General features: G+C 36.5%; 1 protein-coding gene across 5 annotated transcripts in view; it reads left to right on the top strand.

The window, feature by feature from the left end:
- Positions 1–10,322, top strand: part of PLEKHF2 (pleckstrin homology and FYVE domain containing 2) — a 28,307-nt gene extending 17,985 nt beyond the window's left edge. For 4 of the 5 annotated variants that reach the window (XM_044382688.3, XM_057307930.1, XM_044382687.3 and 1 more), the window contains one exon: positions 7,691–10,322. In XM_044382688.3, coding sequence (XP_044238623.1) covers positions 7,705–8,454 — 750 coding nt within the window. In that variant the 5' untranslated portion in view covers positions 7,691–7,704 and the 3' untranslated portion in view covers positions 8,455–10,322. Of the gene's footprint in view, positions 1–5,096; positions 7,239–7,690 lie in introns of those variants that run through there. The other variant, XM_026495695.4, reaches the window with a different exon arrangement.
- Positions 10,323–12,125: the final 1,803 nt, after the last annotated feature.

Genomic DNA, 12,125 nt, shown 5'->3' with positions numbered 1-12,125 from the left:
TTTCAAAAAGATACAAAACAGTTTGGAGATATTCGTCTTTCTTTTTCTTTTGTTTGTTTGTTTTAAGCCTTCATTTAACATATTTGAGAATTTAAGATTTTTTTTATTCTACATTTTTCATCTTTAACTGCAAAGAAAAAAATCAGAAAAGGTAGACATTTCAGAACTACCAGACAAGTCAGAAGATGAATATAAAGAAACAGCAACACTTAGACTAATAATGTTGGTGAATCATAAGTGAAATCTCCGACTGAGTGTTCAGATGATATTCTAGATGAGTTTTCTCAAACTCAAATCATTGAACAGTACTCCTAAAGACGGAAATGAACGTATTACAGATTCATGCATGATAGCTTATAAGGAGTGTTGCATTCAAAAGATGCTGGTTTTTTGGATATATATACCTTCAATAACAGAGAAATGTGGAACAAGAAATTTGCCATGTTTGGGGTGCCTGGGTGGTGCAGTCGTTAAGTGTCTGTCTTCGGCTCAGGGCGTGATACCCGGCGTTCTGGGATCGAGCCCCACATCGGCTCCTCCGCTAGGAGCCTGCTTCTTCCTCTCCCACTCCCCCTGTTTGTGTTCCCTCTCTCGCTGGCTGTCTCTGTTAAATAAATAAATAAATAAATCTTTAAGAAAAAAAAAAAAGAAATTTGCTATGTTTATTTTTTTATAAAGATTCGTAAAATCATTTTTTAACTATTCCTTTATTATTTCTATAAATTAGTCATAAAATGGCTTAAAATGTTAAAAATAAATAAGAGGGGTAATTTGGACTCTGTAAGTTGGGATGGCTGTTTTTTTCTGGTATACTGAAAGTTAAAGCTCTCCTGTGGTTCCAGTGTACAGCTAAGGTTGAGAACCACTGTTCTAAGTAAACTTCATCTGAACAAATAAACAGAGGAGATTAGGTAAGCCTTTTTTTAAAAGGTTAAGTAATGGAGATAGCCTAGACTAGTCCTACGAGGTACATGGTACTCACATAAGAATTAGAAAACAGATTAATGGATTTGACCAAACAGCCCAGAAGCAGATATCAGAATATATAAAAGTTAATATAAAGAGAGTGTTATAAATCTGTAGATTAGATTATTAATACCGTTAAGTGCTATCACTTATTCACTACTTGATGAACATTTTATATGCATTATCATTTAATCCTCTTCCTGACATAGCTGTTGCTATTATTCCCATTTACAAGGGAGGAAACCTGAGGTCACACAGTATTTGGTGATTCTGAAGCAAATTAATTAGCTCTCTTAGAATGTAAATATTTAAAAAGAAAGGAATTTTTACCTATGTCAGTACATTTCAGGTGGATAAAAGAATTAAATGTAAAGTTCATATCCTAAATATATAGACACTAAATACAGGTATACCCCACTTTTTGAACTTTGCATTACACAATTCACTTTTATGAAAGACCTACATTAGTACCTGTTTTCGGTAGCTGAAAGAAACCCAAAGAATTTACCTTTATGAAAAAAAGTGAAATAGGTGCAGGTAGTGTCTGTTTTGGCTCAGTCAGTAGAGCATGCGACTCTGGATCTCGGGGTTGTGAGTTCGAGCCCCACGTTGGGTGTAGAGATTACTTTTAAAAAATATATAAAAAAAGAAAATAGTGTTTTGCAGCGAGCCATTATAGAGGCAGTACATACCCTGGGCAGGAAGAGTGGCACCACCAAGCTCCTTTCCTGGAACTCAGCATCTCCACATCAAGCTGCCATGTGTCTTTGATAAAGCATCTGTGTTTTATCTTGATTTATTTTTGTATATCTGTTAACAAGATGTGTCCTAAGGAATCAGAAAAGCCTAATAAAGTGGGGTTTTTTTCGGTCTGGGAACACTCAAAAGTTTTCCACGTAAATTAGTGGTAATTGCTTTTTTGCTTTAAGCCTTTTTGGCTTACAAAAGGTTTCCTAGGAATGCTCTACTCTGAGGTGGCAGAGGAAACCTGTAGGTGTATCTGATATCTGAACAAGGAGAGCTTAGGAGTAATGAAAGAAAAAGCACAAAAGAATATATGGGTAAGTTTAACTACTTAAGAGATAAAACTGCCCCATGCCAAACTCCATAAAATTACAGCTTAATATACTAGGAAAAGCAAAGAAATTGGTTTTTAGCCTTTATGTGTAAAACACTCTCATGCAAATTAATAAACTCTAAATATATGAGCTTAGAAATACAGGTGGTTAATAAACACATTAGAAAGTGGTTGCCTTCACTAGGTAGCTATGAAATAAAACATTTAATTAAACTGAAAGTAGTGTATTTGTTCTTTGCTGTCTTAGGACCTATGTCCGTGGTATTAGTTCCTTTGTATGGCTGACTCCCCATCCTTTAAGACTCGTGTATAGCACCATCTCCAGTGAGGCCTTTTGAACCACTTAGTAAATGAGTTTTTCCCTGTATCTTGACACCCTGCTGATTTCCTTCATTGCACTTCACCTTTCGGAATCACCTGTTTACTTACCTACTCTCTTTCTCCTTCAGCAGACTCTGTGCTCTAAGAGGAAAAGAATATGAATGCCATCTAAAAAGTGTTCAATAAATGTTGGATAAATAAAAAAATAAATGGATAAAATGAGATACCATTTTTGAAATCTATCTTGTTTACTGACATTTTTAAAGAAAAATACATGAGACGAGATGGGATGGGTACAGTCATTGTACTGCTTGGTAAATTGGTGTTACCTTTCAGAATGGAAATTTTATACAAGGTAGCAGGAGCCTTAAACATTCATGTCTTTTGACCCAGTAATTTTACTTCTTGGAAACTGTTCTAAAGAAGTCATCTCTGCCAGGAGATTCAGAAGCTTTCTTCGTAGCTCTTCTTATAGTAACTGGTATTCCTTCCTAAGAAAAGTAGACAAATTTAGTTGGGCCTTGTCCTGTAGTTGTCTTCTGCTTCCTCTTTCTGTGCCCCACAATGAGCAAGTTGTGCATAGGATTCACTCCTTGGCCAGGCTGAGTAATCTTGTAATATTCTCACAAAAATCTTTAAGAGTTCTTACTGCTTGGGGCACTTCAGTGTGCTGGTGGTAAATTTGGATTTCGGCTTTGGGGGAAGGCAGAGGCCCTGTTGAGGCCATGTTGAGGCTCTGAGCCAAAGGGTAGTACCCTAATCCAGTTTACCAAAGAACCTTGCTTTGGGGTATCTAGCAGTAATCCAGCTAAAAGTGGTACTTTGATTTCCCTTTTGGTAACTTCCCCCTATTTTCCCATTCCTCTCTGTGCTGTTCCTGCTGGACACCCAACTATCTCGTGTGTGTGTGTGTGTGTGTGTGTGTGTGTGTGTGTGTAAGGCATTTGTGTATTCCTGGGTTTTTTAGCTCAGTGCTTTCTTTCTTCATGTCAGACACATACAGAAACTATTTTAGGACATACAGGGATAATGGAAAGGTCTTAAGTTCTTCATGCTCATTGTTTTTCCAGTATAGGTTATAATCCATTAGTGAAATCAATCAAGTGGGTTGCATATCATTAAAATAAGTGAAGATAATAGAACACATTATTTATAGTTGAAAGAATTATGAGTATGTATTTATAACCTTGCAGTGTGAAATGTACTTTTTATGTGGGTCACTGTCAAACTTTGAAAGCTATTTTGTTCTAGCCAAATACCAATTAATGATGCCTAAGCTTCTCTTTTGTTGCATCATTCTTAAATGGGGCAAGATTTATGAAAAGAGATTCAGGCTTAATATATTGCAAAATTTGAAGAATGAAACATTCAAGAGACTGGCTAAATCATGATGACCTGTCGTTTCAGGTTATTTGCTCAAGTTAGTATTCTCTTTCTTCTTTCTTCTTTGTAGGTTTTGCAGAGGAGGTCCAAAGGTTAGCAATAGCTTTCTCAGTTCTTATAGAGTGAGTGGAGCCATAAGGAATAATTAGTGTACCATAATACGCTGGTAACAGCACCAAGGAATCAGATTGGAGCCTCACTTCTGTGACAGCCTTGGGCCAAGTACTTAACCACTTTTTTTTTTTTTTTTTTAAAGATTTTATTTATTTATGTGACAGAGAGACAGCCAGAGAGAGAGGGAACACAGCAGGGGGAGTGGGAGAGGAAGAAGCAGGCTCACAGCGGAGGAGCCCGATGTGGGACTCGATCCCGGTACGCCGGGATCACGCCCTGAGCCGAAGGCAGACGCTTTAACGACTGTGCCACCCAGGCGCCCCTTAACCACTTTTTATGTGTTTACTCATCTGTAAAGTGGGGCTAGTAGCGCATATCTATTTAAGGTCGCAGTGAATAGAATATACTGTATCACATTCAAAGTGCTCAGCTGGTTGCTGGACTCCCAATGAGTAGAATTACTTCCAGGCTATTTGCCTTGAACATTATGGAATCTCTCACTTTGTGCCTTAGTTTCTCCTTCAGCTCACATTTCAGCTAATATTAGATGCTGCTTTGGAAGATGTAAAAACTTCTCATTACTTCACAGGAATTTGTGACAGTTAAAATCAGAAGATAATAAATGTGAAAAGTACTGCACAAATTTAGATGGTATCAGTTCCAGTAGTAGCAATCATAGGAAATTGTTTGCATTGCTTATGAGCTGATTAATAACTGTGCGTCCAAAGCAGTAGACTCTGCAGTTGATTTAGATGGGAATAAATAGGTACTTTCAGTTCTCTCAAAGTGCCAACCTCTTTCTGCTTTAGGACCTTCGCAGTTACTCTGTTTGCTTGAAATATACTACTCTCTCTCCACGTGGGCCTCTTGTCTATCTAGTTCCTCCTTATCAGCTAAAATAATACCACTTTAGAAAGGCCTTCCCTGACCATCCAGTCTGAATAGCTTCCCAGTTGGTTTTTTAAAAAATCACTTTAATTATAACTTGATTTACAAGTTCGTTCTCAGTTTTCTTTTCACTCGTTTTCACCAACTAGGATGTAAGCCTTAAGGAGCAGGGACCGTGCCTGTTTTGTATATTTCTTTTCTCCTACACTTAGATCAGTGCCTAACAAAATAAATACCTGTTGAATGTTTAAAGATAGTGTAAAGTATGAAAAATTATCCATTATTGTACTTCTCAGAGATTAATAACAGTTGTTGATATTGTGGTATATAGTTTTCTAATTTTATTTTATGTGTGTATGCTTACATATTTACAAGTGTCTGTGATTATGCATTTTTTTTTAAGATTTTATTTATTTATTTGACAGCCAGCGAGAGAGGGAACACAAGCGGGGAGTGGGAGAGGGAGAAGCAGGCTCCCAGCGGAGCAGGGAGCCCAATGAGGGGCTTGGTCCCAGGACCCTGGGATCACGCCTGGGGCCAAAGGCAGACGCTTAATGACTGAGGCACCCATGTGCCCCGTGATTATGCATTTATACCATATTTCATTGAGTCTAAAGATGAACATGTTTTACTGTATTTTATGTCTCTGAAATTGGGACCTCATATAATCAGGGGTATGCCATGATATACTTGGCAGCATTTTTTCATTTTCAGTGGCACATAAAATGAAAATCTGTAGCATCTTAGATTTGATGAAACGCAATAAACGCAGTATATATTTGAAACAAATACATCTCCCCCCCAAATATTTTGAACATTTTCCCATATCACTGTGTTTACATCTATCTCATTATTAACAGATATCTAGCATATTATTATGGGTGTATCATAAATTGTTCAACCAGTTCCTCTTGGACATTTGGAGCTTTTCCAGTTTTGTGTGTATGTTACGAACAGCGCAGTGTTGGATATCCTTTATGCACTTGTCTGGAATTTCTTTTGATAAAATCCCTAGATCAGTGAATACACATCTTTTCTCTAGTGTATGAGGGTGCCTGTTTCCCTGTATCCTCAGTAGTACTGCATCTTAGGACATTTTAAAAATTTTTGTTAATCTGATAAGTGAAAAAAATATCCTAATGTTGTATTATTATTTCTTTAATTATGCATGTTGGTGTTCATGAGCTGTTTTTAGTTCCTCTTCTGTGATGCACTGTGCATAGGACAATAAACCTTTAATTGGCTGGCACATTTGCTGTTACTAGAAAAAGAAGTCATCACGGTTTGGAACCATGCATTATCATATAATTTATTGGGAACAACTTTCAGGGCACAGCCTACCCTTGTGGAGAGCAAGAGGGCTTTATAAGGACCCAAGATTAGAGGAGACAAGTTCAGGAATGATCAGAACCTTTATAATGGAGGCCAAGAAGGGGTGCAGTATCATCAAACAGTTTGTGAGCTGAATACTGGAATTTAGACTGTGCTGTTAGACTTTCAATGTTCCTCTTCTCTTTAATATGACTTGGTTGTGGTAGTATTAGGTTAGTAGATCTGAAATAGGGCACAACTCAAGGACTTGAGTGAAGTCACTATTGGATCTAGAGATTAAATCTGTCATCATTTAAGAGTAGATTAATATAAGTTTTTGCACAATGCCAAAATATTCTTGTCAGCATTTTTGATCACCTTTGTTGTGCCAGAGGGTGTCAGTTTCAAAGATAGATAGGTATCAGATGGTCTCTGTCTTTTAGGTTCCATTGCAGCCTTTAAGGAAGACATTTCAATCCTTTGTTAATAATGCAGCCAGAGGGTACATGGAATGTAAAGAGCACAGAGGAAGGTGTTTAGTCTAAAAGAGTTTAAGGGAGACTTCTGGCTTCAGTATGATACCCTAAACTGAGTCCTGAAGGATCAGTAAGAGTTAGCTCTGAGTAGTAAGTAGTAAAGGATATAACAGCGTGAGAGAAGGCATGCATGGATGAAATGGACTCTGAGTAGTAGAGTTTTCTTAGAACATAAAGTTTGAGGTAAAGAGTGACAGTGACTATTGACGAGTCTGGGAAGGTAAGCAAGAACCAGATCATGGGGGCGCCTGGGTGGTTTGGTCAGTTAAGCGTCGGCCTTCAGCTCAGGTCACGATCCCAGTGTCCTAGGATGAGTTCCGCATCTGGCTCTCTGCTCAGCAGGGAGCCTGCTTCTCCCTCTCTCTCTGCCATTCCCTCTGCTTGTGCACGTGGCTCTCTCTCCATCCCTCTTTCATTCTCTCTCTCTGTCAAATTAATAAATAAAATCTTAAAAAAAAAAAACCAGATAATAAACAGCCTTGTATGCCATGCTAAAAATTCTGCATTTTGTAGATCAAGGGGAGTTCTTTTGAATAATGACATGGTGAGATTTGCATTTGAGAAATCACTGCCTGAAGATTGATTTAGGGTGCAAGACCAAAGGCAAAGAGACATGTTGGGAAACAGTTCTGGTAATCCAGGTGAGAGGATTAAGGCTTTAGCTCCATGGGAATAGTTTACCAGAAAAATCAATTTCTCTAGGTTTTTACGGAATTTCGCCCTCTTCTTTAGAATCCCTCTGAGATTAAATTTCATGGAACTGAGATTATTGTTTTGCAAGATGACTTATATTCATTGTCCAATTGTTTATTCCTTTATGCCTTAAGAAGTTTATACTTTTATAAATACCTACATAACGAGTATAGTGCTATATGGAGATGGTTAATAAATGTTTTTGATGATTATAAAAAGTAGGAGATGTTAACGCTTTTGGTATGCTTGGTGATTATCTTGAGAGGGAAACAATATTAGAGAATTTTGCCTTTGAGTAAAAGTAACGATTTATTAGATTAAATTTAGGTTATATAATTTTTAACTTATGAATTTATCATTTCTGTGTGCTTATTTCTTTCTTTCTCTCTCTTTTTTTAAGGCTACTAGCAAAAGATGGTGGATCGCTTGGCAAACAGTGAAGCAAATACTAGACGTATAAATATAGTAGAAAACTGTTTTGGAGCAGCTGGTCAACCCTTAACTATACCTGGAAGGGTTCTTATTGGAGAAGGAGTATTGACTAAGTTGTGCAGAAAAAAGCCCAAAGCAAGGCAGTTTTTCTTATTTAATGATATTCTTGTATATGGCAATATTGTCATCCAGAAGAAAAAATATAACAAACAACATATTATTCCCCTGGAGAATGTCACTATTGATTCCATCAAAGATGAGGGAGACTTGAGGAATGGATGGCTTATCAAGACACCAACTAAATCATTTGCAGTTTATGCTGCCACTGCCACTGAGAAATCAGAATGGATGAATCACATAAATAAATGTGTTACTGATTTACTCTCCAAAAGTGGGAAGACACCCAGTAATGAACATGCTGCTGTCTGGGTTCCTGACTCTGAAGCAACTGTATGTATGCGTTGCCAGAAAGCAAAATTCACACCTGTTAATCGTCGTCACCATTGCCGCAAATGTGGTTTTGTTGTCTGTGGGCCCTGCTCTGAAAAGAGATTTCTTCTTCCAAGCCAGTCCTCTAAGCCTGTGCGGATTTGTGACTTCTGCTATGACCTGCTTTCTACGGGGGACATGGCCGCATGCCAGCCTACTAGATCAGACTCTTACAGTCAGTCATTGAAGTCTCCTTTAAATGATGTGTCTGATGATGATGATGATGATGATAGCAGTGACTAAGGACGTACTTTGAAATATTTAATTGGGTGTGACTACCTGAGAAATCAGCTCTGGGGGGAATGTAAAATTCTGAGCTTTCTCTCGGTTTTGCTCTAGCCTTGAATTTGCCTGAGAAACTTATAACCTGTGTGCCTCAATATATGCTATAGAAAATAGGTCCTGTCATTGTGTTGTCACCCCCTCCCCACCCAACTCCTCACTCTTCTACAGGGATAGATTATTGCAAAGTATATCAGATAAATTTTTGGTTTCTTATTCTTGTTTAATTTTGGATTATTTTGTTGGAAGGTTGGGAAAAGATGTGTATTTAACAGATCGGGTACTGCATTGTTGTTTACTGTATGTTCTGTTACATGGAAAAACTAAAAGCAAAAAAAGATGGGAAAAGGAGTACAATGCGGTTGGCTAATATTAATTAGCTTTTTCCTAACCATCCTATCTAATGGTTAAGACACCAGTAACAAAAAAACGTGATTTGAAATTATTTTGTTCGGCTGTTTCATATACCAAATGGTGCCTTATCATAATAGCACTGTTACGTGAAATAAGCCCCTACCTTCTCACTTTTAGCTTGTTTTGAAAATACACTGGTGCTCTTTGAGGTGATAAAATGAGCATTTATGAATGGGTGTAATTTGAAAATACTTCTCATCTGCCAGCTACAAATAACTAAATTTAGAGCTTCTTCATTTTATAGGAATAAATATTTTTTCCATAAAATAGTTGTGATTATATTTTTATGTTTTATAGGTACCAAATTATAATTGTCAAATATATATTTTAAATCAGTAGGTAGGTTTTCATTCTTAAGAATTTGGTTTGAAATTTATCACATACAGAATTTTCACATTGCCTTAGTTTCTACTTTTAGTAAAACATATTTGTAGGTATAAATTCATCTGGTTTAACATTATTTCTAGAATGAAAAATCTTGTAAACCTTTCAAATTAAACAATCTCTTAAAAAAAAAAAAAATCCCATGATAGAGCACAGATCTACTTAGGCTCAAGACTTGGAAGAAATAATGTGTAAGAATGGTCAAGACAGACCAGTTAAGATTGGCTAGACTTTATATCGGTGGACGTATTGTCTATTTCAGTGTGAAACTATCTTGAATTTGCAAATATAGTGTTATATTTTATAAAGTTTTGTAAAGTCCCAAACAATATTTCTATTTTTGTAAAACAATTGTATGTTTAATCTGTTTCTGAAATCTTTTGCAATCTATAGAAATAGAGTAGCAATTGATCTTTCTAAATTGTGAACTTTATTGAGTCTAGATTGCTTTTGAGAATTGGTAATTTTTCACTCTTTGCTTTTGAGGAAGCCATTTAGGTTGAAAGTATATTTATCATATAAAACTTGATGCATTTTGCACTATTTTCTCCATTTGTATGCTGCAAGTAACTACAGTTTTTTAAATATGAAAAAATCAGCCTAAAGTTTTGTTTTAAATTCCAAACTTTTTTTGTTTTTAAACATTTAAATCTGGATATATTGCAAATGTCATGAGTTTGATTTAATAATGTGATGGAGAATTTCGGGGTTTGGTTAAGGCACTAACTTTACTGTTAAATTGTGAGGGTATCTGAGATATATAGATTTCCCTGTAGGAAATGTGAAACAAAGACACAACAGTTTTTTTGTTTGTTTGTTTTAATATCAGATGGACATTTATTTCCAAGCAATATATACATATAATTAATCAACATATCTCAAAATGACCATGAAACCTGAGAAGTGCTAATGGAGACTTGCTGGTACCTGGGAACCTAGCAAATTCAAGAACCAAGGGGAAATGTTCTGGGATGACATTTGCATTGTCAACTTCTGTTGACTCTGTTTTTACAATAAAAAATATTTTACAATTTAACTCTGCATATTGTGACTTGAAAATTTTTCCCCCTTTTTAAGGTTATGGAAGTATTATGCATATTTTCTAAAATAGCTTTTCTTTTCTTTCTTTTTTTTTTTTTTAAAGATTTTATTTATTTATCTCACAGAGAGAGACAGCCAGCGAGAGAGGGAACACAAGCAAGGGGAGTGGGAGAGGAAGAAGCAGGCTTCCCGCAGAGGAGCCCGATGCGGGGCTCGATCCCAGAATTCCAGGATCACGCCCTGAGCTGAAGGCAGACGCCTAACGACTGAGCCACCCAGGCGCCCCCTAAAAAAGCTTTTCTAAATCTTAGTTATATGTAAACCGGAAATGATTTTGGTGCCTATTTTTCATGCCATTCCTCTTGAATGAAATTTACTTGGACTATACTGGACCTGCAGTTCATTAACCAAATTGGTAACTATAGATGTAAAGAAAGCAAGATTCTCTAGATATCAAGAGAAAATATTAAATTGAATACACCTTAATACAGGAATTCATACCTTTGGGTCAAGTGCATAAAATGTCCTTAGTTAATATAAAGTCATTTGTTTATATATCTTTATTACCTTTATTCTGTAATTCTTATAGATAGGTAGCATTCAGTTGTATACCTAATGATTCTTAAAAGGTCGCAGGACTTCAGCCACACTCTTTTCTCTCAGATATGCTAATTTTGTTCTCAGATATAGGTTGTAGCTTTAAAGAGTATAGTAGCAATTATTTACATATCCACATGCATTAGATTGCTATACATTTTACAGGATAAAATTTCATAGTGAAGTTTAGGATTAAAATACATGAAATTATGTATATTTATTTATTTTTAAAGATTTTTATTTATTTGACAGCACAAGTAGGGGGAGCAGCAGGCAGAGGGGAGGGAGAGGCAGGCTCCCCACCGAGTAGAGACCCCCGATGCCGGGCTCAATCCGAGAGCCCTGATATCATGACCTGAGCCAAAGGCAGACGCTTAATGACTGAGCCACCCAGGTCCCCTTGAAATTAAATTTATCCATAGTAATTGTAAGGCTTTCTTTTAAAACTAAGTTATTTTAGATCATTCAGCATTTATTAACTATAATGTCAGGCTCCATAGATTTGGTGTTGGGTGTTCTAAACTTTTTAAAGGTACATTTCTGTAAAGTTTATTATCAATAGCATTCTCTTAAATATCAACTCAAAATAAATTCCTTAAAAATTATTTTGTATTCGGGGCTCCTGGGTAGCTCAGTTGGTTAAGCATCCAACTCTTGGTTTCAGCTCACGCCAAGCAGTCTGCTTGAAGATTCTCTCCCTCTGTCCCTACCCTCCCCCCACTTGCTCTAAAATAAATCTTTAAAAAGAATTACTTTGTCCTTGGCATCTACCCTAATTGAAATATTTTTTTACCACAGTATACTCATACAAAATTTCACCACTAGAAAGCAGAATTTTAAGCCATAAAACCAACAGTATTTCTCTGCCTCCACTGCCAGTGTAGTGTGGGGAAAACACAAACTGCCACTGGTACCATTGCTTGGCCTGCGAACCCTATCCTTTCATCAGGAATTGAAAAGTAGAGGAAGTTGGTTGATAATATTGTTAACACTATCTTCTCTTCGTCCCTAGTCCCTACCGTTACTGTTACTCACACTAGTTAAAAAGACTGCAGTAAAGCTTTGATGGTATTATCAACTAGTTTATCAAGAAAAAAGCAGTAAGTACTATTTGAATTGGCATACTGCTGTTCTCTTAATGTTTAGAGGAAATGCATGCTTTTCTATTCTTTATTTTTAGCAGCTTTGAGATAAAA

The sequence above is a fragment of the Ursus arctos genome, unplaced genomic scaffold (genome assembly GCF_023065955.2).
Source record: "Ursus arctos isolate Adak ecotype North America unplaced genomic scaffold, UrsArc2.0 scaffold_6, whole genome shotgun sequence".
NCBI classification, from domain to species: Eukaryota; Metazoa; Chordata; class Mammalia; order Carnivora; family Ursidae; genus Ursus; species Ursus arctos.
Note: the sequence above shows the minus strand (reverse complement) of the source record. Positions and strands in the feature narration are given on the sequence as shown.